We start from the raw sequence: 23,544 nt of genomic DNA, 5'->3' as shown, positions 1-23,544 counted from the left end.
TATCAAATAAAACTCCATTTCCAAGTGTTTCAAACATGGAATTTTCTCAGCTGCAAATTCAAAGGTGAGCAGATGCCTAGGAGCCTTATTATAATTTGAGGAGTTATTAAAGAATGAGATGATCAGGAGGGAGCACAATGGCAGATCAGGTTGAAAAGTACAAACCGCTTTCTTTTTCTTTTTCTGACAAGTCAAATATCAAAATAAATTCACTTCAGGCACATTCACATCAGTTTCCATCAGCTTCCTCGCAAGACTTTTATTGGCACGAATGATCACAGGAAGCAAACTTCACGCTGAAACTGTTCTGCCCACCTCCGAAGGGTAAGTTCATTAGGAAGGATTAATTGGATGAAGGTATTACCTCCTTTGAGAGGTCTTTTTCATGTCACCACTTAATGATGTTCACTCCATTCAGGCCAAGTCAGGAGTGCAACTTTTCACTGCCGCTCTGAATAGGCAAAACTCCACCCTTTTGTGTCAACTATTTTTATTTCCATTGAAAGGAAACAACTGCCCGTTAGTAAATGATCAAAAGAAGATAAATGTTACAGCAGAGGACAGAAATCGAGGAGCAGGAGGTTCAAAGGACACGTTAAATCTGCTGATGTGACCTGCTTTTGCTCAGTGAACTTACCTGTGAGCATCTCAACTCAGATGTACAAGGCAGCCTCATGCAATGCTTTGTGCCAGAGCCCTGCAGCACCTGGGACCAATTTCTGCCTTTAACCAAGAGCTTTGGTGGCTTTTGGGGCATTTTGTGGCTCTGCACATTGATCAGTGAACGACAGCTGCAGGAGAGGTGCAGGAAATCACATCTTTTATAAGCATCTAAAAGCATTGCCTCCTGCCAAAGTCATCTGACACCATCTCTAGTTAGGGCTGAGAAGATTTAGAGCATTTGCATTTGCTGTTGGATGGGAGAAAAGAAAGACGTGCCCTGCCTGTCAGAGGATTGTCCCTCCATCCCTGCATCCCAGCAGGGACACCTGAGCCCTGATGGGAGCGATGGGGCTTGCACAGGTGAGGAGAGGTTTGTTGCAGGCTCAGAGCTCCGAGGAGATTTCAGCTGAACAAAACACATTTCTTTCCAAAGAGCAAAAATACAAGCAAGGAAAAAACCCCTTTGGTCTGTTCTGCATTCAGTCCTGCTCCACACACGCTGCAAGAGCTTGAAATGCAATTAATAATGTCAGCCCCTTTTACACTTCTAGAGAAGTTATTTATTATTACTATTGTATTGGCATGACACTTATCACCTCAGTAATAAACCTCTCGCCTGCAGTAATGGATCCAGCCTCATGACCTGCCTGCAAGGAAAGGAAGGGTTCAAAGATGGAAAATTGGTTCCAAGCAAGATGAAGTGATCATGGCCAGCCTGGGAAAGCCCATGCCAGGGCAGATACAGATACCCTGGGAACAGGGGAGGCCCTAAATTACCAGCATGAAATTTCCTTTGCATTCTCAGACTTCAATGTTTCTCTGTTCAATAGCCAAATGAGAGATTTTGAACAGCAGATTATCTCTGAAATAATTTCTAGCCCGATTTTGGAATCAGAAGGTGTTTTTGAACAAAGGTTTTTATGGAAGTTGGCCAGATGATCCTCACACTAGAGGAAATTATAATAAAAAAGGAGATATCTTTCACCAAGATAAAAAATGACAGTGCAGAGGTACTGAAATGGATTTATTTGTTGGCTATTTTTCCAAAACACATGGAAAGGAATCAGGGAAATGAATGAGGAAAGGCAAGGAAGAGGGATGACTGCTTGGATGCAGCCTTCAACACAGGAGGTCCCTGACTGACAGGTTTCCAAAACGCAGAAGAGAGTGGGGGGACTATAAGAAAGATATAGAATATTGACTATTTTCTATATTCCTTACTTTCTTTCCCTTGAAAGTACAGGATTCTGGTCAAGGAGGAGTTTTTGTCTAAGCCCGAGTGAAATTTTATATATTCCTACACTTTCCAGGGACTGACACATAAATAAACAAGGCTCCAGTACCAGTAGAAAGGCTAATTATGTTCAGAAGCAATTTGTGGCCAAGAGATGGAACTGGAAGATTTATTTAAATTCCCACTAAAACAAGAATGAATTTGGAGACTGTATTTGCTGAGTGTTAGGGGCAGTAAAATACAGCTCTCCCACACAGCAAAGCAAGAATTTCCTCTCCAATTAACCCCTTTACCTGGCCTTGTACTATGGGTTATATTAATGCCTTCAGTTTAAAATTTCAAAGCATCAGAAATAATAAACATTAAGCAGTGGCCCAGGGATAATTTGCACAAAGTGCAGAGGAGGCAGGCTCTGGCAGAGCTTGTTTTAAGACATTTGTAATGGGGGTGAGAAGCTCCCAGTAAAACACCCAGAGGAGCTCTGTGTCACCTGAGGCTCTGAAGCAAGAAATCTGCATTAACATTTGGCAGGAACTGCAAGTGAGCCAGGACCAAGGCTGGGCACGACCCTGCATCTTCTGAGCACAACAGGAAAGTTTTCTTTCATTTGGCTGCTTTGGGATGAGGCTGTGGTGGGGAGATGCTCTGCCAGAGAAGGGGGCAAGGAATGATAAGGCCTTGGGGACAAGCTGTAAGAACTAAATAAGCTCAGGAAGAATGTCTAGATCCAAACTGGTATTCCTGACATTATTGTTTTTAAGTGTAAAAACAAGTCCTGGCACAAGGGGGTAAGTTTGGGTGAATAATTTTTAGTATGAAGTTTATTCATGGCTGAATTTTTTTTATTTTTCCAGTGTTAATTCTGCTTTGTGTTGCATCATAGGAGTCACAAGGATTTCTTTGTATCCCAGAGAGGATAAGAAATACATAAAATTGGAGAATGACCTATAGTTGATAGCAAACAATGGAGAAAGTCTGAGTTAAATTTATTAAACCTACAGAACTTTTTTCTGAATTTCCTCAAATACCATCCCCTTTCCCCAAATAACAAGTGACATGATCTGCACAAGCATGACAAAACAAAGTCAGCATTTATCTACATGGAAACATCTGCAAATCAGGATCTCGTGGACTCTTTGTTCAGCACTGAAAGTGTATTAGCCCTTCTTCCAGAAATAATAAAATCAAAACATTTCCCTTCTGGATGAGCATTTTTGATAACTTTTAAAGTAAACCCGCTCTTAGTCAGGGAAGCACTGCCAAGTGTTTGCAAAAACAGGGGGCTGGTTTTGTCAGAGGGAGGAGAATGGCAAAGTGCCTGTGGAGTTAAATTCTAAAGAAAACAGCCACTGGAGCAATGAGCTGTAATCTTCCTTAATCCAAAATATCAGCTGTTGACAGATCCATACAGAGTGATTAATAGGAGGCTGAAAAATGTTAACAAAGCAATAGGGACTTAGAGACTGCTCTGAAAATTTCCTTATCACATTTATAAATTCACCAGAGGTACCATCCCTACAATGGATGAGAAAACAGATGTTTTCTCTAGCAGTTTGCTGGCAGGTCTAATCGAACGTGTCATCTGAAGTGGGGAGTGGAAATGAAACTCCTGTTCTGCTCTTCCCTGCTCCTTCTCAGAGGCGAGAAGAAAAGCCCCACTGGGATCCTGCCATCTCACATGTTCCACAAACCCTCCTCAGGCACGAGATCTTTCCAGCTGGAGCTTCTACTCCAAACATTTATCTTGGAGGGATTTGCTTCTTTCTTTATTTATTTGTTGTTAACAAGGAATTAAAGGAGAGTGGGGGATGAGCAACACATTCTCTGCCTAAGAGGACTTTCACCATTTAGCAAGATTTAAGTTTCTATTGATACTTCAGTAAGGGAGGGGAGTGACTACAAGGAGCAATGCTCAATAATAAAGATTTTTTTTAGACTTGGATTAGATATTCATCCTCAGTCTGGAGGATATGACCTTGAAAAAAAATCTGTTTAAAAAGCAGGATGATAAACACCTTTCTAGAGCTATGTCCAGGAGGTTATTATTCCTACAAAGGCCTTTGTAAGCTCCAAAAAGGTGAGCACAATCCTACATGCTTGATATAAGCCTCAATGGATTTCTGTGGGAAAATGTTGAAGGGGGAGGGAAAAAGTTCAGCCTCTTTATTTTTCCCTCCCTACTGAGATGAAGCACAATCTTTTCAGTATATGCTCCAGTATTTTACTGAGCTTGTTTTTTAATGAGATTATTCAGAAGTCAGCTACTACATTTTGCATTTACATTTTGGTAGTTTCTATGCTACCTTCACTACCCTGATGATATTCATGAGTAGAGAAGCCTTAACACTTCAAAGGCAAACCACTCAGCCCCCAAGACTGTGTACAGACCCAGTAAAACTAAAATTATCCATCCCTGGCTTTGTAAAGGGTTGATCTCTGTAGCTCCTTTTTAAGAGACTGTAACACAATCAGAGCTGTGCACTCAAATGGGCACATTATGAACTGGAAATGAGGAAAAAATCTGCAACTGCTCCATGTGACACTGCACAGTTTTGGTTTTGCAGGCGTTGTTTCTGCTGCAGAGCACACAGGGCAGCTCACTGCATGGCTGTCCACATTCTCCCTGGGCTGGAACAAACTCGCGCTGATGGAGCATCACCCTTCCCTTTGAGTGGCTCCTCCCCAGCTGGGAATGCCATGAGACTCACTGTGGAGCAGGGCTCCTCCTGGACTGAGCTCAGCAGGGTGGATTTGGCTCAAAGCTAAGGCTGAAGCAGCCTCTCTGTCCTGCCACCCCCCTCCTGGTGTGTCCCTCCCCGGGACTGTCACTCCTGGGTCCCTGTGCGCAGGCCTGAGCTCCAGCAGCAGCCGAGCTGCAGCAATCGAGTGGGAGAAAACAAAACCAACCCAAAAGCAGATATTCTACATCCCTTGTGGCAGCTGTGCTCTGCCATAGTGACTTTTTTACAAACCAGAGCCCAGGACTGGAGTCAGAGCCCGTGACTGCAGCAGAAAAAAGCCTGGTCCCCAACTGCTGGGGTCAGGATGCGATGAGCCAGCAAAGGGAGCTGAACACATTTGTCTGCCTGACTTCTGTTCTGCTGCTTCAGCTCAGCATTTCCAGTGTTTTGGGAGGTGGATTTATTCTGCTGCCTGCTGCAGCCCTCTTGTGGCCACACTCCTGGTGCTGGGGAAGCACAGTCAGAGATTCTGCATGGGAGGAGAGTGCCTTTTAGAAAGCAAAACAAATAGTTATTAAACACAATGTTCACCAAAGAAGAAATATATCAACAGATGGGACACTTAGGATGCTTTTTATTCCAGGTGTACAAGCAGAGTTGTTGATAAACTACTTGCTTTTGAAGAATCAAAGGAAAAAATACATATAAAGCATTGATCAGCTGTGTTTTTAATGGGGTGCCTTGTTTCATCTCCCCAGCCTGTCACTAAACCGTCTGCTTTGAAGTGCTCTCTTTTTTGAGCATTTGTGCATTGATTTACAATGCTGTGGGTAAATTTTGTGCTCACAGATAGGTCTTGCTGAGCACATGCTTACTGGAAATGTGTCTGCACAGGAAGCTCCAGAGGGGTGGAAAAGATCTGGGCAAACCTGTATTGTGCCAAATTTCTGCAAACACTAACAGGTAGATTTTTCTTTGACGCTTGAGAAGCAAGCCTGATTTGTGGTACCTTTTGTTTTTCCTCTTAATCTACCAGGCAGAGACAGAGACATCACTGCTGATTGGAAATAAACCCTGGGAATTCAGAGTGGAAGGGGAACGCTGATGGGAGCAGTGCTGAGAGCCAGTCCAAGGCTGTTCACAGCCCAGCTGCTCACTCCCTGCCCAGTGCTGGGATGCCTATGGAATAAACAATGGGATGGATCAAAGGGAAAAGCTTGTGCACGGGTATGGAGTACTCTGGAGGAGGCTGTCCAGTTTTGGCTGATGTTTCTGGAACTGACACAATAGTTCTTGCAGGCCAGGGTGCCCCAATCCTGCCAGGGATGTGGTATTATGCTACTGTTTTCCCATTATTTTGCTCATTTTTCCTGTTACAGTAGTTTCAAGAGAAATGGCTGTGTTTCACAAGATGTGATAAAACCCAAGCCTGAAAAAAACACCCCAAAAAACCAAAGGACAGAGTGGAGACACAATGAGTCCACGGGCTCGTTACCTTTTGAGGATGATGCTGCCCCTGGCAGTAGCTGCATTCAGGTGGGTGAGGTGGGGCAGTTTCAGCAGGATCAGCAAGACTCTGGGTGACAGTGACGTGGAATGTCCTGCAAGCCAGTGTGACCACCCGTGTGTTCACTGTGCTGGAAGAAGCAATTTAACCACTCCACACATCAACCTGAGCCCCTCCAGGTGCACGTAGGTGTGTCCTGCCCAGCCCCAGCATGGATAAATCAGGCCTAGAGATGGCTTCTGTGCCTGCAGGTATTTCCCACCTGAGCTGCTGTTTGCCCCCTCAGAGGCTGCTGACACTGCAGGCAGCTTTCCCCATGCTCAGTCCAAGGTCTGCACAGCACCACGGTGCCAAATGCAGAACCAAACCTCATCCTGTGTGGAGCTTTGGAGCTGACAGCACCTCCTTCAGCCCTCTGAACAACTCAGGCCCCTGGGGAAACTTACCTATAACTTACCTTAACTTACCTATATTAAGATTTTAACCACATACAGCACATTTTAGCACCATTGGTGCTGTTTTGCTGCCCTGCAGGGATGCTGCTCCAAGAGAGCCCAGCTGCCTCCCAGGGCTGCAGCACAAGGACAAGCTGCAGCTCTCTCCCAGCTCTTCCACGTCCTCGGGCCCATCTTTCTCACTTACAAGAAACCCTTAATGCTTCCATAAAATGGTACTTTGCATATTTTTTGGTTTTAACTCAATGGCCTCTTTGCTCTTCGTTTTCTGTAATCCCACACGTGCAGAACCAGATGTGACTTTTTAAAGATTGCTTTTATTTTATACGGAGACAAACAGTAGTAAGAAAGTAACAAAATTAATGTCTGCCTGAAAGAGCTCAGGGCAGCAATCATCCTGGGTTCCAAAATATTCTCCAAAGAAAAAGGCTGGTAAATTTTTAAGACATGTCTATATTGTGAGACGCTGAGAGACTTGGGGCAGTAAATGCTGATAAAACCATGTGAAATAACCTAGTGCAGAGCAGCTGACAGCTCTGGGTGCGGTGACATTACCTGGGTGCAAAGCAGCAGGGACATCCTGCTGGTTTTGTGCTGGCACTCAGGGAAGCAGTGGGTCTGCAGAGGGCCAGCACAGCGGCTGCCACCTCCTCCCAGCTGCACAGGTGCTGCAGGCTCCCCTGCAGATGTGCAAACATGCTGCCTACACAGCAAAGTGGAGTCCCCGTGAAGGCACGGACAGCACAGCGTTAAAAAAGCAGTCCGGGCAGGCTGCGGGCTCTAGGGCTCCACCACGATCATGCTGAGGTTGTTGCTGAAGATGACCCTGCCGTCCCTGGTGCTGCTGCACTCGGGCTGGCGCAGCGCCTCCCGCAGCCGCCGCCGCAGCGCCGCGGGCGCCGTGCCCAGGAAGTTTTTGGTGCCGGTCAGGAAATCCATCATGCGGCCGCCCACCGCGTCCCCCTCGGAGAAGCACTCGGTGATGTCCCAGCCCGAGGGGAACTCGTACACGCGGTGCTGCACCCCGAGCGCCCGCAGCACCTCGGTGATGCCGCTGCAGGTGATGTAGTGGCCGCTGTCGGTGGCGGGCAGGCAGTCCCTGTGCTTCTTCCACAGGCTGGCCCATCCGCTGCTGTCTGCCGGGGCACCGCGGAAGGTTACTTTGGCAAAGGCAGTCCGACACTAATCAGCTACGAAACGAGCTGGAAAAGCTCCCTCTGTGCCGGCCCAGCCCTCGACAGGGGCAGCGGGAAAGCTCCCCCTTACATGAGTCTGCTTACAAATTTCTGCGCCTCATAAAACCCCGGGTCCCTCAGCCCTCCCTCCAAACTGCCCTGCCTAAAGGAAACTCCTCAGGGATGTCTCCAGCACTGAACTCGCCCAGATGGAGGGGTAAAACTCCAAAACTGTCCTGCCTAAAGGAAACTCCTCAGGGATGTCTCCAGCACTGAATTTGCCCCCCAAGGAGGGGTACACACAGAGGTACTAATGGGCTGAGGCTGAAAATCCAGTCTGCCTTGCTCAACTGTCCCTCGGCCAAAAGAGTGCAGATGTTTTCACACATCAAACCTCGATTATAAATGCTCATTGAACAATACATATGTCAAACAGCAAGGGAAACAGCCTACAGGTAATGTGAGAGGCAGTTTTAATGGGGAACATGGGAATTTGTGCTTTATCCGCCACACTGTGAGGCAGAGATTCATGAATGGCACAAAGGATGAAACACTCTACTCTTCCAAGAAGTGCCATCATGTGGTGCCTCTTTTTTCCTGTCCTGCCATAAAGCCTGCAGCTCTTGGCAGCATCTCTTGTCCTTCTGGGGTCTGGGTCATTGCTTACAAAGATAAGAGCCCTAAGGAAGAGTCCACCCAGAGCTCAGGTTGTGTTTTTACAGTGCTGGTTTCACCATGAGGAAGGACTGACCCTCATTCATGGACAGCCACACTTCTGTCTGCTACATTAATGCCATAAGCAGGGAAGCAAAAGCACAAAGGCTGTGCCTAAGTGGCCCCATCAGACACTGGTGCCCAAGGCTAAGCCCAAGATTACATTCTCCATATGAAATCCAGCAATTTTTTTAGTTATTTGCTATAGAATAAGCCCCACTGACATCCCCAGATAAATATTTATGGCTCTCAAACTTTAAAACTCTTCAAAACTCCAGCAATGGAGCAAAAAATCCAAGGTCTCCCTTACCTGATAAAATTATGATCAGGAGTTTACCGTGATGGTCGAGGCAGCTGTGGAAAAACTTGATAGTACTGGGAATATCCTCCACACGGTACAGCATCTAGAAGAGACAGTGACACACAGCCATTATTCCTCCTCCACAGTGCAATGACCCTCCAAAGGCCTAAAGCCTTTCTTTAGAGGTGTTTTAAATTTTGTTCCAGATGCTTCCCAGCCTTGCCTGATTCCACATGCCCATTTAGGGACACCTCACAGCACTGAGCACTGCCAGCTTTGGTGTTTGTAGAGCTGCTGCAGAATTGCTGTGGGAGAGCTGTGCTCAGCTCTGGTGCTAAAATCAAGCATACAGCAGAACTGAAGGGGGTAGTTAAATCCAACAGTCCTGTGTTAATGTCCATTACCTGGATCATATGGATGAAGTCGAATTTCTTATGTGTGCCTTTCTCCTTCACCTGCTGTTCATATTCCAAGGAAGTGAGCTGGTGCCAAATAAAAGAAACATTCTGCAGGTCTGGAGCTTGATTCACCAGCTCTGTTTCAAAAACGTAGAAGAAAACCATGAATTTCATAAAACAGCAGAAAAACTCATCATTCAAAGGGATGGTCCTTGCTGTAACCCAGGCAGCAGGGGTAGCCTTACCTTTGTAAGCTGCCACGTGCTGTGGGTTGGGCTCCACAATCTCATTGTCAATAGACACCCCTGGGTGCACTGCCTGCAGGATCCTGATCATTTTTAAATCCTGCTCACCTATTCAAGAAACACAAATTCACTACTTTAGACAGCAGAAAAATGCGATGGAAGGGTGCCAGTGCCACCACTCCTGCCAGGAGATCCCCCAGCAGGGGGATTTCCCAGAGGTATGTTCTGCTTTGTGGCTCAGGCAGTGGCATATCCTGGTGATACCCTTACCATGGTTTGTACTGCTCAAGCTGACACAGAGGCACAGAGGAACGAGGCAGAGACAAGCACAGAAACCTGCTGAGGGCAATACCCTGGCTCGTGGGACAGACAGGTCAACAATCACAGCTCAGTGTTTACAAAAATGACCATGAAACATTAGTTTTCAACAACCCCACAAAGTTTTAATGGGTGCAGGGAGGCAGCTGACACAGCTGTGTAACTCCAGCATGCGTGGGGTGGCTTTGGGGCTGTCACAGGGACACAGTGGCTGCTGTGACACAGCCCCCCAAGACCTGCATCACAAGAGAAAAGACCCACTGGCATGCAGTACCCTGGATCCTCCCTCTCTGGGGATTGTCCACATGGTCTCAGCCCAGGACATAAAATAACTGATGGTTATCTTGGAGATACAGGTAGAGACTCACGTATTTGTGTGGAAGTGCCCTGCAAATTTAGCTACTGGTGTTCCTGTGCTGCTGAGTAAGCTCTAGAGAGGAGCAAGGAGCAGTCTGTCCTCCTGTCCTAAGAAATTTCCAGCCTCTTCTGAGGTGATACAGGTCAGGCTGCTTATTTCCCAGAAAGGCCATGATGTGCCAAGTGTACGAGTCCCCTGGTTCACTTGAAAGTATGTAAATAAACAGCAGATGTGACCACCTTGATGGGACCTCTGCAAGAATCCTGCCTGTAGCTGATGGTGGGGCCTAAAAATAGTCCTGGCCTTGCAAATGTCACACAGAGAGGTCTTGATACGGGATCCTGCATCCTCCCTGCTCTTTCAGCTGATGCACCAGCCCCGGGAAGAGCTGTCATCTCTGCCAGTAAATAGAATCCAAGGGGGGACATGGCAGCCATGCCAGCACTACAGGGACATCCGAGGAAGGACGAGTCTTTTGAAATTAGAGAAGAAATGCCCCAGGCCCCTGAGGAACGCAGTGGCAGCAGGGCAGGGCCAGCCAGAGGCTCAGGGAGAGAGGCTGTGGCTGCATCCATTGCAGGCGGGTGCAGGGCCCAATAGTGCTGACAGGAGCAGCAAGCAGCTGAATCACTTGTGACAGTCCCAGATGCCATTTTTTAAGTGCCTGGCTTGGGGAGCACCAGCTCTTGGAGCTGCCTGCAGGCTTGGGGCAGGGCCAGAGGCAGAGCATCACTGCCCTGTGCTCTGCAGCCACTGATGGAGCCAAATGGGTCTGTCAACAGCAGGTGGATGCCTTAAAAGCTGCTTAGGCTTGGGGTCTTTTTCACTCCACCTCTGTAAAATTCTCTTAACCCAGTGTTTGCAGGAGCAATAAGGTAATAACATTTTCAGCCAGGGTGTCTATAAAAACAAGCAGTAAAATACAGCACTCCAGGGCAGGAATTTCTCTGCTGCAGCTTGCCCTGTCAGCACTGACCACAGCAAGGCTGGGACAGGACTGGAACCTCTCTGTGACTGGAAAGTTCCAGCTCAGGGTAAAACAAGCTGTGAGAGCACACGAGGGGAGTGAGAAAACGTGATTTGGACCACAAGAGAGGATGTGGAGGCCGCCGCTAATCCCCATTAATATTTTCATCAACTAAACTAATTCTGGGGGCTCTGTGAAACCAGAGTCCACCTCTGAAAAGGTCAGGGATCAGATATAACCTTTTACTCGGTGCCATCCCAGCTCATTCCCTGCCCAGCCCCAGAAGCTCAGCTCTTGCAGCTGTGGGGTGCAGGTCTGGACCCCTGTCCTGGCATCTGTCAGGAGCACTCACCCAGGAAACACAGGAAATTTTAGAGGGCTCGTTTTTCCATTAAAACCTCCTCTGAAGAGGACATAAGGAAAATTAAGGACTATGCTAAAAGTTCATTTCCCCCTTGTGCTTTTGCGGAGTCAGAATTTCTGTTTTATATTACTTAATGAAAATAGAGGGTAATTGAGAACTGAATCATTTCTTCCTGCTTGGTTTCTCATATGCTCTAACACATTCCCAGTTGGGGAAAACAATCAAATGCTAATTTTCTCTTACTCAGGAAAACAAAACCAAAAAAAGTGAGAAAAATGCCTTCATTTGAAAGTATTAGCACTTAAAATTCAGCTGAAAATACTTTTCAAAGCAGAAGTAAACTCTGACAAATCAAACCACCGCTTCTTTTCTCTACTCTTTATTTTCTCCCAGTTTCCCTTGGAGCAAAGTTGTCTATTTCACCACTTTTTTGTTTTGTTGTTTTGGCTTTTTTTTTAAACACAAATGCATTCAGAACAACTTTAAAGCTATTTTTCCAAAGGATAGGTTTCTCTCTGGGGAAAAATATCATTTGCAGTTAAACCCTACTCATCACTGGGTAAAAACACAGCAGTAATGAAAAAACATGTCTTGAAAAAGCTGATGCAGTCCCATGCTAATGGTTGTGGCCAGATGGTTTTGCACAACTGAGAGCAGGGCATTGCCCAGCCTTGGCCTCTGGATCCCTAAAAACAAAGCAAAAGGAGACATCCCTGCAGGGGAGATAGTCTAAGGCTGGATTTGGGGTGGAAAGAACCTCACCAACGTTTTAAATTCTCTCCAACAAGGTTTGAAGATGCTTTTGTACCTAACCAGAAGGAGGAGGCCTTGCTTGGAGGCAAATAAAGTCAGATGAGAGTCACCAAGAGGCAGGAACTAAGCTAAAAGCACAGATTTCTCACTGTCCAGAAAGATCTGAGCAGCAGTGTTTCAGAAGAGAAATGGAGAGAGAAGGAAGGGAAGGAGCACTCTCCTTATTCCAGCTCCACTCTTCCTTCCACCTTTCTGTGCTTCAATGGGAAATGCTGCCATTAATCTCTGAGTAATCCTCATTGCCCAATTTTTCAATGTCTCCCTCTGCTGCCCACAGATCCCCCCATGCCCATCCCCAACTCCTCACCTGTGCCACTCCCAACTCCCAGGACGCTGATGGTCGATTTTCCAGCGCCGAGACTGGAAGGATAAATACACATTACTTAACCACATTGTACCACACAACTTCAAGTTTTCTTTCTTATGGCTTGGATGACACAGCAGCCTGGAAATTTTCATGGGGGCAGAAATTTGATCATCCCTCTGGAGCCTGGTGATAACCAGCACGGCAGGAGCCTGCCCAGATCAGCCAGCTCATATTTCAAAGTACAGTAGGCACCACGGTGAAGAGTTTCTCACCCTTTGCCAAGAAGATTTCTTCAGGCTGGCACTGTGCAAAAAAGCCTCTGGGAACCCCAGGGCAAAGGGCTGTACCTGGCACTGCTGGGGAAGCAGGGACAAGGTGAGCTGGGGAAAACCTCAGCACCCTCAGGAGGGAATATTGGATATAAATACCCAGAAAATGCAAAACCATTAGGCTGTCCAGGTGACTGGAAATCATCTCTTATCAACATTAATCTTGGATTGAAATTGGGAGGAGGCTCTGAATCGTCAATGATTTTTACCTTAGAAAAATTGCTTATTCAAAGTCTCCAGTCTTGTGCTCCGTAGCAGAATATTTAATAACAGCCATGCTCTGACATGATTTATGGCCTTACTGTGCTCTCAGGACTGTGCCGAGGGACTGAGAATCCCAAACACCCTCAGGAGACACCACAGTAGTGATTCCACAGGAGTGGGATGAGCAGCAAGTCCTGAAGGGTGTGAGCAAGTCCAGGAGCCTCAGCCCCAGTGAGGGTCAAGACCCTTTGACAAACCCAAAATCAGCATCGTAGGAAGCCACAATGTTTTCCATTATTTAAATTCACAATCAAAATTTCTTAATATAATCTTTAATTATTATTATTTTATTGCTTTTTTTAGATAGCTATCTGTTCTGTGGAATAAAAATTTACCTGCCTAAACTTTTTCTCTCAACAGAGAAAAATACAGTTCCTATAACATCCAAAAATTACTCAGACTTGAAAGGACTTTCTTGTGCTTTGGATCTAGGCTGTTCTGAAGCTGACTGCAGTTATCCAGCCTTAAGATATTACATCAATGCTTTACAAAACTGATTATCATTTGGTACTTAAGCAATGCAAATCGACTTAGGATAGAAATAAGGAGGTCTTAGAGGATTGGGAAAACCATGAATTAGCCACTAGGAGAGAATTAGAGATGTGTTTCTGTTTGGATGGATGTGATGAAGTCCCAAAAGCAGGGAGAGAGCACAAGAGACCTTTCTTTCAGAAAAAAAAAAAAAACCCCAAACAACCAAAAAGCCCCAACTTTAATCCTTGGAAAATCAGCTAATGAAAAGAGATGAACATGAGAATGAGGTCTTGAGTCTTTCCTTAACATAAGCTGAGAGGCAGTACAGTGTATTAATTGAAACAGCATGTACTCTGGAGTCATTAAACAGAATATCCTAAAAGCCACTATTAGGGGACTTAAAACTGAAGAGCATTTAAAGTTCATTCCTGCCCCAAAACATCCTTAAATGTTTTTGCTGACTCCCAGGATAACAGATGGCTCTCCCACCTCGGGGGAAGTGCTCCTTACCCAGCCGCGATGTTGGGCATTTGTTCCTTGTTGAACTCATCCATGCACTGGTGCTCTGTTGAGTGATTCAAGAATGACTTGAAGGCCTCCACATACTCCTCAGCCGTGAGGCTCCTCATGGAAGGGATCGTGTAGAGCTCTTGGGAAACAGGTATGGATTGCATGTCAGAGGCTTTGAGGCATGTGAAGGGTCAAAGCACTTACCTCATGGGAAAAACCCAGCCTAACCCAACAGGAGGCAGAAATCTGGGGAAACGATGCAGAGGATGCACTTTACAAGTTGTTCACAATCAGAGTTCAGAAATTATTCTTGGGTGCCCTTAGACATCAGCGTGTTTGCTGAGTCATTTGTCCTTAGAGGACAGCCTGAGGAAAATGTCTCCAAAATGCTCAACCAGATGTGGGGCACTCTGTTTGCAAGAAGGGATGGAACTGGAGGGGTTTTCTGGACGACTAAAGAAAAGGTGAAGGGAGCCACACAAGGGTCCAAACCTGTGGGCCATCACTGGTGCCCGTGCTGGACAGTGTGACTGAGATGGGAGCTCCTGGCACCTTTCCCAGGAGGGGTGACACAACAAACACTACCACCTGCACCTACAGCAAAAACAGCCGACCCTGTGCATCTCACTGGTGACTCTCGACAGTGTGGGACTGAAATGGGCTGCCAGGGAGGTGAATTCCCTGCTGGGACCTGCAGCTCATGGCCAGGACGGCAACTGATGGCAAAACCAGAGTCCACCTGAATGGGCTCATGTTCAAATGTGGGTGACTGACACCAAGACCTCTCCCTCTGAGACAAAACCCAGGAATACTCAAGGGGTTCCAAGCAATTACTGCAAAATCTCCTTGTCCTGCTGTCCCATCCTAAAGACAGGGCTGTTGCCAGGGCACAGGCTCTGGCCAGTCACCCAGGGCTGAGGAGCAGTGGCAGGACAAGGACTTGAGGCTCATGAGAAGATGCCTGCAGTGCTGGGGCTGTCTCAGACAGTGGGCTGCAGTAGGAAGGCACTCGTAGTGCAGCCTCCACCAGAGAGATCAATGCTCAGTGAAAAGGCATCATTCAATGGGGAAAAAACCAGTTATCCCTCTTAAATGAAATGAGGGTGAAGGACAGGACTTGGCAGATCATCTTCATCCTCATTTTTGCCTTTCAAGGAGTTGTGTTTTTATCATCTGCTTTTAGTCCCTACCAGAACCACGTATGTCTCATCCAGGACACTGCAATCTCAAATTGAATGTCTCTGCTGTTTCCAAAACCACGTCCTTGGCAGCTGTGTTCCTGGTCCAGCCCTACTGGAGGTAAAGGCATCAATGTCTATCCTCAACACTTTGAACCCTACCCTAACATAGACCTGAAATCACCTGAACTGCAGTCAGTTTACCATCCTGATTCTTTGTCTTTTTCTTTATTTTTTTTAACAATCTCTTACTCCAAAAGAATGAAAACATGTTTGTAGTGATAGCAACCTGAGTGGGCATTTTACTTTAATCTCGTTTTTTTCTTTTTTTCTCTCAAATACCTGAATTATCGTGTGGAGTTGTCAGAATCTCTGCTTCAAAGTTCATGCTGGGGAAACTATTCCTGTAAGGAAAGTATAGCACTTCAGTTACTTGAAGAACCTGTATGCTTTTTTGAAGCTGCACTGAAAATGCAGAATAAAGGGAAGATGCTCCAGAACAAACTTCCCTCTCCTGATAATCCATAATTTATTTTGTTCTTTTTTTACTAGAGAAAGCCAGAACTTCTTTGTAGCCGATCATAGTCATAGAATCCTTGAATCCTAGAGTCAATGGAACAGTTTGGGTTGGAAGAGACCTCAAAACTCATCTTGTGCCAACCCCCTGACATGGGCAGGGACACCTTCCACTATCCCAGGTTGCTCCAAGCTGACCTGGGACACTTCCAGGGATGGGACATCCACAACTGGCCACTGCTCCAGTGTTTGTCTGAGATGTGTTGTGGAGGTTTTCACACCCCTGCAGAGCCATTAGCTGGTCAATGCAGCTGAAGACACAAGACTGATATTTTCCTTCCTTAATTTTCTTTTGACAACGTGCCTCATACATAAAACAGGGGTGAGGTGCCACTGGCAAAAGGAAGGGATGAATTTAAATCGGAGCAAGGACCTCACTTCTGCAAAGACAGCCTTGGGAGGAGGCTGTCTGTGCAAAGGGAAGAGTCACCTCCTGGGTGACCACATTTCAGTGTTGAGATGCACAGCAAGTCCTAGGAGTGATATCCCTAAAATGTGTTCCATGCGCTATAACGTGTTTAGACACACCAAGGCTTTGCTGTTAGAAAATGCTTCGAGGACAAGCAGTCTGAGAGAGCAGACCCCAGCCCAACAGTCTCCTCTGCCAAGGAAAAAAATCCCAAGTGAAATAAAAACAAGGCAGGAGGTGGAAAAGTAAGAAGGGAGCCCTGTAGTGGGGCTTTGAGATACAAGTATGTACTGGCCGTGCTGGCCATGTGGCAAGGAGGTGGCCACGTGCAAATAATGCTCTGCTTCCATCAGTGAAGGCAAGAAAAGAAGTGTCAGAGACACCTCCAGTGTCCTGCAAGAGCAGCTGATTTCATCTGAGTTCAGTGCCAAAGTCGTGTAACTCATGTCCATGGGGTATGTCAAAGGTCTCTCTTCCACCACCTTGACCTCACCTCTCCCCAGCAAAGACCTCTCAGAACTCATCAGGAAGAAGCCAGAGCTCAGCCCACCTCCACCATTTCCAGCTTGGCTGCAGGCCAGTCCCTCCAATTTCCACTCAGCCCTCTGACCCCTTCCATCTCTGCCCCTCACACCAGAGGGCTGTTTGGGTGAAACCATCCCAGCAGGATGGTTTCCAGAGTAAATGTCCCACTAAAATGCCAAAGGATAGCATGGCTTTTCCTGTGCAGGGAGGAACAGCTTGGGACACAAACTCCATTTCTGACAGGTCAAGTGTTTCCAGCCATGCCAGCAGACCTGGACAGACTTCAGCACAAGCATTCACCAGCACAGAGGATGCCAAGATCTCTTCCACTGACTTTTTTGCTATTTCTCCCCAGGCAGGGCTTAGATTCTGAGACTGATTAACACTTGTTGCTGGGAAGGTGAAACAGGAACAAACTCTAAGATCTGGTTAAAATCCCGACCAGATCCTAAAATTTGCAAATAACATTTTGGGCTGGCCCTGCCCACCCCAGAACCCCAGTACCCAACTGCAGGACCGAGGCAGGGCCTGCCAGGGAGCAGGATGCCCAAGGGCAGCAGGTCCTGCCACAGCTCCCAGCTAAGAATGAGCTTGCAAGGTCTTCCCTCCATGAAGAGAGCTGAGTGCATTATGGACAGCAGGTGCAGGGAAGTCACATTATTACTTTAGGTGAAGCAGCCTCTTTCAGTTGAAAAAGTTTTCTCTAGGAACACAAATTGCAAGAATACCTTCATAACTCATAAACTTCATTATTCCTAAACTCAGGCTGTGGAGGGGCTAAAGATCTCCCGCTTAGCCCCCATCCTTCCCAGGACACGGGCACATCTGCTGCTCCTCCCACCTCCCGCACACCCATCTGTGACACAGGGACAGCAGGCGGGGAAACACCATCCCGCTGCCTGCCGGACCCACGCACCTCTTCAGCTCCGGAGCCGGCTCCATGGCGGGGTGGGAGCTGTGCAGGGACACGGGGCTGGCCCGGGGCTCCTCGGGGGTCTCTTCCAGCGCAGATCCCGTGCCCCGGCAGCCGGGGCTGGGCTCGGCAGGCGCCCGTGCCCTAGGTCAGCATGTCCCGGGCGGCTCTGCCGGACCTGTCGGGACAGGAGCGTCACCGGGGCAGGGACAGGGGAAACCCGAGCGCCGCGGGGCAGCAGCGGGCCCGGGGCGGGCAGAGCGCGGGGCCGGCAGCCCGCGGTGTCCCTATGGCCACAGAGACACAGAGAGGGACGCGCTGAGACTTCCGAACCTTCGGAGCCTCCGTGGCAGCGGCTGAGGCACACCGGGGCCCTTTCCGTGCGGTTTTCAGTGTGCTCTGAGCCTTGTCTCCCCTTCCCGCTCGCCGCCCCGGGCAGGAGGGAGGGCTTCCCTGCATCCTTGCCGCGCTGCTGGTGGGTGGGGGATGCGCTGGGACATTCCTGCCTTCCCCAGCGAGAAGAGGAGCTTCTTGGCTGCCCGGAGACCTGAGCGAGCGATTTTTCCGTCTGTGGCTCAGGGGGAAGTGGGGCATCGTGGCAGAGCCTCTAGCGAGCACTGCAGCCCCCGGCAGCCTGGCCCCCCTGTCCTGCCCACGGAAGGGACGGGGGGGACGGGCAGCCAGGATGGGGCCAGCGAGCCCAGCCTGCTCCCCCTCTGCTTGCTAAGCCGCAGCGATTGGAAAGCAAGGAAGCATCTCTGGGGACAGCTGTCCAGGGCAGAGGTGACTGGAGGTCCCCAGGAAAGGATAACACAACAGAAGGTGCAGTGGACACTGTTCAAATTCAGAAAATCCCTGAATCCCTGAGTACCCCCTGCACTTGCATCTGGATTTTTCCCCTACACATAGTCACAGGACTCATGCTCCTTTTGTCTAAAATCTAATAACAGGAATGTAAAAAGGAAATTATTTAAAGGCTTTATATTTCCAAATGAGGTCCACTGGTGGAAAGAGCAGCATTAGGATCCTCATCACTTCCATTCCCTGAAGACAACAGGTAGAACAGATTGAGCAGATGACAGATAAAGCCTCCCCTCTTGCTGAGATCCCCAGAAATCTTCCTGCCCTGCACAGATCCCCAAGCCCAGGGATCTCAGGAGGATATACTTCAGCATCAAGTTAACTGCCTTGATTTACACCAGATTTGTCTTCCAGATGGATTTAAGTTCTCCACCTCAAGGCATGTCCACAGCAGCACATTAACACCTGCATTGCTACTCTTCAACCAAATATCCAAATATTCTAAGTGAGGAAAGAGCAGAATGTCTCTGCTTGGTCCAAAGTGCGCCTTTGGCTCCCGGTGCCGTGTGGCCACCTGGGCAGTGATTTTCCATCAGTCAGTTCAGCCCCTCAGCAGTCCCACCAGAGGTGCCATCCCCCGGACACCCACAACAGAGTGTCCCAGGCGAGCCTCATGTCCCCCAGCCACCTCTGCCTCATCCCAGCGAAGCCACCCCTCACCCCCCCATGCCAAAGGCCACTCCGCGGGTCCCGGCAGCAAGCCATACCTCCCCGGAGCAGTGGAGAAATGCCCAGGACCTGCCGCAAACCCTCGGGAAGCTCCTTGTACACCCGCGGGCGCTGCTGCCCCTCCCCGTGTCCCTGTGCCCCCCCGCATGCCACCCTGAGCCGGCATTAGCCCCGACAGCCGCCTTTGTCCCGCGGGCGCAGAACAACGGGACATTGTGGGCAGCTGCCCGGAGCTGCCTTTGGGGTGTTCCCTCTGCCAGCCGTGTTTGCTTTGTTCTGCGGAGCTCGTGACTAAATCCGCTCTCAGCTCTGTTCTCCGCGCACGCTGAAAAAGCTGATTTTTGGTCAGTGAGATGATGGCTAAAGCCAGAGCCGGGCTGCCAGCAGGGGAGAACAAAGCGCCTGTTTTTCCTCCCGCACTGCGCTGCTCCGAGGTCAGTTTGGGGCTGATCCTGCAGAAATAGGTCATTCACTCTCCTCGGGCAAGCCTGTCTGAGGCTGGGATTGCCCGAGCTCCCCTCGATGCTCCATCCCCATCAGCCCACCACAACCAGCTTGGACCCGCCTCTCCTGGCAGGAAATCCTGGGTATTCATTGACATCCAATTTCAATGGATTTACCTTCCATACAGCACTCAGCTTTTAGGCTGATGCTTGCCAGGAAGGTCCTTGGCATTTTCAGTGTTGATGGCAGAAGGTTTGTGACTAAATGGTTTTTAAGGTCCCTTCCAACCCAAACCAGTGTATGATTCCATGGTTACTACTTTGCTTTTTGAGACCTTTCCAAATTCACCCAGAACAATTGATTAAAACTCAGGTAATGTAACTCTGATTTTCTTGTGAGCAGAGCTCTTCTGTAGCAGTTTCCTGCTTTAATGAAAATGCTTTCATCAGTTAGATATTTTCAGTTTTCTAGACTAATCTTCTCAAGTGCAGTAGTTTCTGTACTCTCCTAGGTGAAATATTTCATGCAAAGATGTTATACTCCATCAAGCAAATTCTGGTAGAGAGAAGGATAACCAGCAATTCTGTAGCACCCATTTTCCTGATAGTTAACAACAAGATTTCTCATTAAAGGAAGAAATTTTCTTTTTCTTTAATCCTTTAATCCTTGGCAAGAGTCGATTTTGGAGTTTGAGCAACAATATTTCTTTAAATATGTGTATATAGGATATTTTCCTATGGGAAAAAGTACATAATTTCTTATAAATACTGGAAAAAAGAAGGCACTACAGAAGCAGAACCCATCCCTCCCTGGGGGCAGCAGCCCTCACTGCTGCTGGGCTCCTGACATGTTTCTGTTCAGCCAAAAAAGTGGAAGTACCTGTGTCTTAGATATATATAAATTTTTTTCCTTTTTTTTTTTTTTTAAATCACAGCCTTTCCTGCCTCTTTATTAAATCCTGGATCCTGGTACAGCTCTTCCAGACCTTTTGAAAGGACCCTTTTCAACCCATTTGACTAGAGGTCATAACTCGTGTAGTTGTAATTACAGATCCAGAGGGAAAGCCCGACCTGGCTGCCTGCAAAAAAGGCTCTTTGATTCAAGGTGAAGGCCAGCTTTGCTCTACAACCCCTCCAGTATTCAAAAAGAAATGTCTCTGAGAGCAAAGACAGATATGGTAAAATGTGCCTTTTACCCCTCAAAAACTCACATCTGCAGCCAGGTAAACACACTCAGAATTTCAATTTCTCTGGCTGTACCTGTGCTGCTGCCAGCAGCATGTGCTGGGAGCCCAGCATCAGCAGGGTTAAACACATCCAACAGGAACAGCCCTCCAGAACGGGGGCATTTGCAAATCCTGCTGTACCAAAACATGAGGAATTGCCAGCAAAACAGATTTTGTCCCTGGCTCAAAGTTAGCAGCACGAATAATAAGGCTGGAGACTGGTCCCTGAGAGGTTTTTGTGGTTTGAGAGGATGAATTGAGGGGGTCAGGAAATGAAGGATCAGAAAAGGAACGTGGGTGAGGCACGGAGAAGGATGGAGAAAAAGAGAACTGAACACATGGCAAGGACAGATGGATGCAGTACCAGAGAGGGGACCAAGGAGCCAGAGAGGAAACAACCACAGCCCCTGCCGGTGAGGGGAAGACGGGCGAGGTGCTGCACAGGGGTGAGGATGGAGAGGCAGGGCTGGAAGGGCAGAGGCTGACCCAGAGAAGGGTACAAGGAGGGCAAAGGGCTGGGGGCAAGTGCAGACAGGTACGGACAAAAGGATGACGAGAGGGAAGAAGAAACAGAGTCACGGTGCAGGACAAATGGGAAAAAGAAGGAAAGAAGGAAAGATGAAGATGCAGGGAGAGACAGAGGGAAGGAGACAGAAAGCAGGACACAACAGGGAGAGGGATTGAGCAACATTTATTAAATAAATATTGAGGATTTGTTCCTTACAAGAAAAAGAAGAACAAGACAGAGTGAAGGAGTGAAAAGGGAAGGGGAACACACAGGACAAGAAAGGAACACAAGACACACCTATGCAGGTGTCATCAGCAAAAAGAACCAGCTGTATTCTTCTGGGTATGCCACTTGAAACTTCTCAGTGTAAAGCTGACGTACACCTTAGGCAGCAATAGCTGACCCTACAGGCAAAGTCTTTCCCGGGCAGCCCCTGACAGCTTCCTGGAATGCATCACCGAGGTGGTGCTGTGGAACAAAACAGTAAACATTAGGAGCTCAAAAAACCCTCATCCTCTGAAAACTGAAAGGTCAGCAATTAAAAGCAGGCCTCTCCCTGCTCCAGCTATCAAACACGTCCTGCTGATACCTGGGCATTCCCTGAGCTGTGGCCTTGTGTCTAAACCTGGCCTAACCCTAACACAGGACTGCGTTTCAGTCTTTTTACAGAGATTCAGAAAGAAAATTTATGCTGCACCATTTGAGTCACTGCACTTGATCTCCTGCTCGTGTCACAGAAACTGCAGGAAAAGCAAAAACTCTGGAGCAACATTTTTTCCCATTAGATAATCAAGGCGGGACTTCCTTCTGGCCAGGCTGTGCAACAGGAATCATTTCATCCTTACACTGCCTAGCTCATGCAGAGAAAATTATGACATGATGCAGGATTTTTTTGACTGGCTTTTTCAAGACTCATGCAGTCAAAATCATCCAGAGAAAAGCACTGGTTCTGTGTTCCTCAGTCATAAGTTACACAGTCCTTACTCCTTTGTTTTCCCATATTCTGCATATTCTGCTTCTCTTTTCCAGGGCCCTGAGGAGTTTTGGTTCACTTCTTGTCTGACACTTGCCAGAGAGCTTGAGAGGAAAGAAAAAAAAAGAAACAGTTGTTATCCTTAGCTATGGCCCTCAAAGGCTTTGGCTTCCTCAGTGTGTGCAGCCTCCTGAAAACTTGAGCAGACACTGAGATTCAGGGCCTTGGTTTGGTTCTTTGAGAATCATCCCAACAGGCCCAGGCCAAATTCCCAGAATTACAGGGAAATATTAAATACAGATTGTTAGAAATGCTCCGCCAATTCCCAATTAATAAAATAGTTTTTATTAATTAAAGAATTAACGAACAGAAATTTCGGACAAGCCAGCAATCGGAAGTTCAGTGTCGAGTCCTGGGATCGGCACTGGGTGAACCTTAACTATGGCCTCTCACACTGTAGTTCCCCCTGTTCATGAATTTAGTCCTTTTGGGGGTCCCCTTATATAGGGATTGTTTTGCCGTGGCCCCCATAGTTCTCTTTTCTTTTCCTTCATATTCATATGAGCCCCGTTCTGCCGTCCTGGCTGCTGAGTGGGGCTTCCGAGGGACAGATGAATAACAAGCCCATTTTTGGGAAGCCTGAATAGGGAGGTGAAATTGTGACTAGAGGGGCGTCTGTCCTGATACTGCTGCTAGATCAACATCGTTCTTGATGGGTGGGCACTTCACAGTTCCATCACCCTGACCCTTGATCCCTGATCCCTGACCCCAAGCCTTGACCCTATGACCCCGACCCCTAAACCTTGACCTCTGACCTCTGACCCCAACCCCTGACCCCAACCCCTGTTCCCTGACCCCGACCCCGATTCCTGACCCTTGACCCTTGACCCCTGCTAACCCCTGACCCTAACCCCTAAATGCTAAGCCTAACTCTAACCCTAATGACCCTGACCCTAATCCTAATGACCCTGACCCTAATGACACTGATCCAGACACATAAACCCTGACCTTTGAACCGATATCTGACCTTTGACTCTGTAATTTGACCTTCGACCCTTGACCCTGAAACTTGACCTTTGACCCCGAAAGTTGACCTTTGACCCTTGACCCCGAAAGTTGACCTTTGACCCCGAAACTTGACCTTTGACCTCGAAACTTGACCTTTGACCCCGAAAGTTGACCTTTG

At 47.8% G+C, this 23,544-nt stretch overlaps 1 protein-coding gene across 1 annotated transcript; it reads right to left on the bottom strand.

Annotated features, from left to right (window-relative positions):
* Positions 1–6,980: 6,980 nt before the first annotated feature.
* Positions 6,981–19,113, bottom strand: LOC134552439 (carnosine N-methyltransferase 2-like). The gene is given in 12 exon segments (XM_063401153.1): positions 6,981–7,676; positions 8,740–8,833; positions 9,135–9,265; positions 9,374–9,481; positions 12,501–12,553; positions 14,078–14,216; positions 15,598–15,659; positions 17,682–17,871; positions 17,874–17,978; positions 17,981–18,150; positions 18,152–18,225; positions 19,102–19,113. Coding segments are annotated over 12 exon segments (1,494 nt in total). The 3' UTR covers positions 6,981–7,320.
* Positions 19,114–23,544: the final 4,431 nt, after the last annotated feature.

The sequence above is a fragment of the Prinia subflava genome, chromosome 6 (genome assembly GCF_021018805.1).
Source record: "Prinia subflava isolate CZ2003 ecotype Zambia chromosome 6, Cam_Psub_1.2, whole genome shotgun sequence".
NCBI classification, from domain to species: domain Eukaryota; kingdom Metazoa; phylum Chordata; class Aves; order Passeriformes; family Cisticolidae; genus Prinia; species Prinia subflava.
The sequence above is the reverse complement of the archived record's forward strand: the minus strand, read 5'-3'. Positions and strand labels throughout refer to the sequence as shown.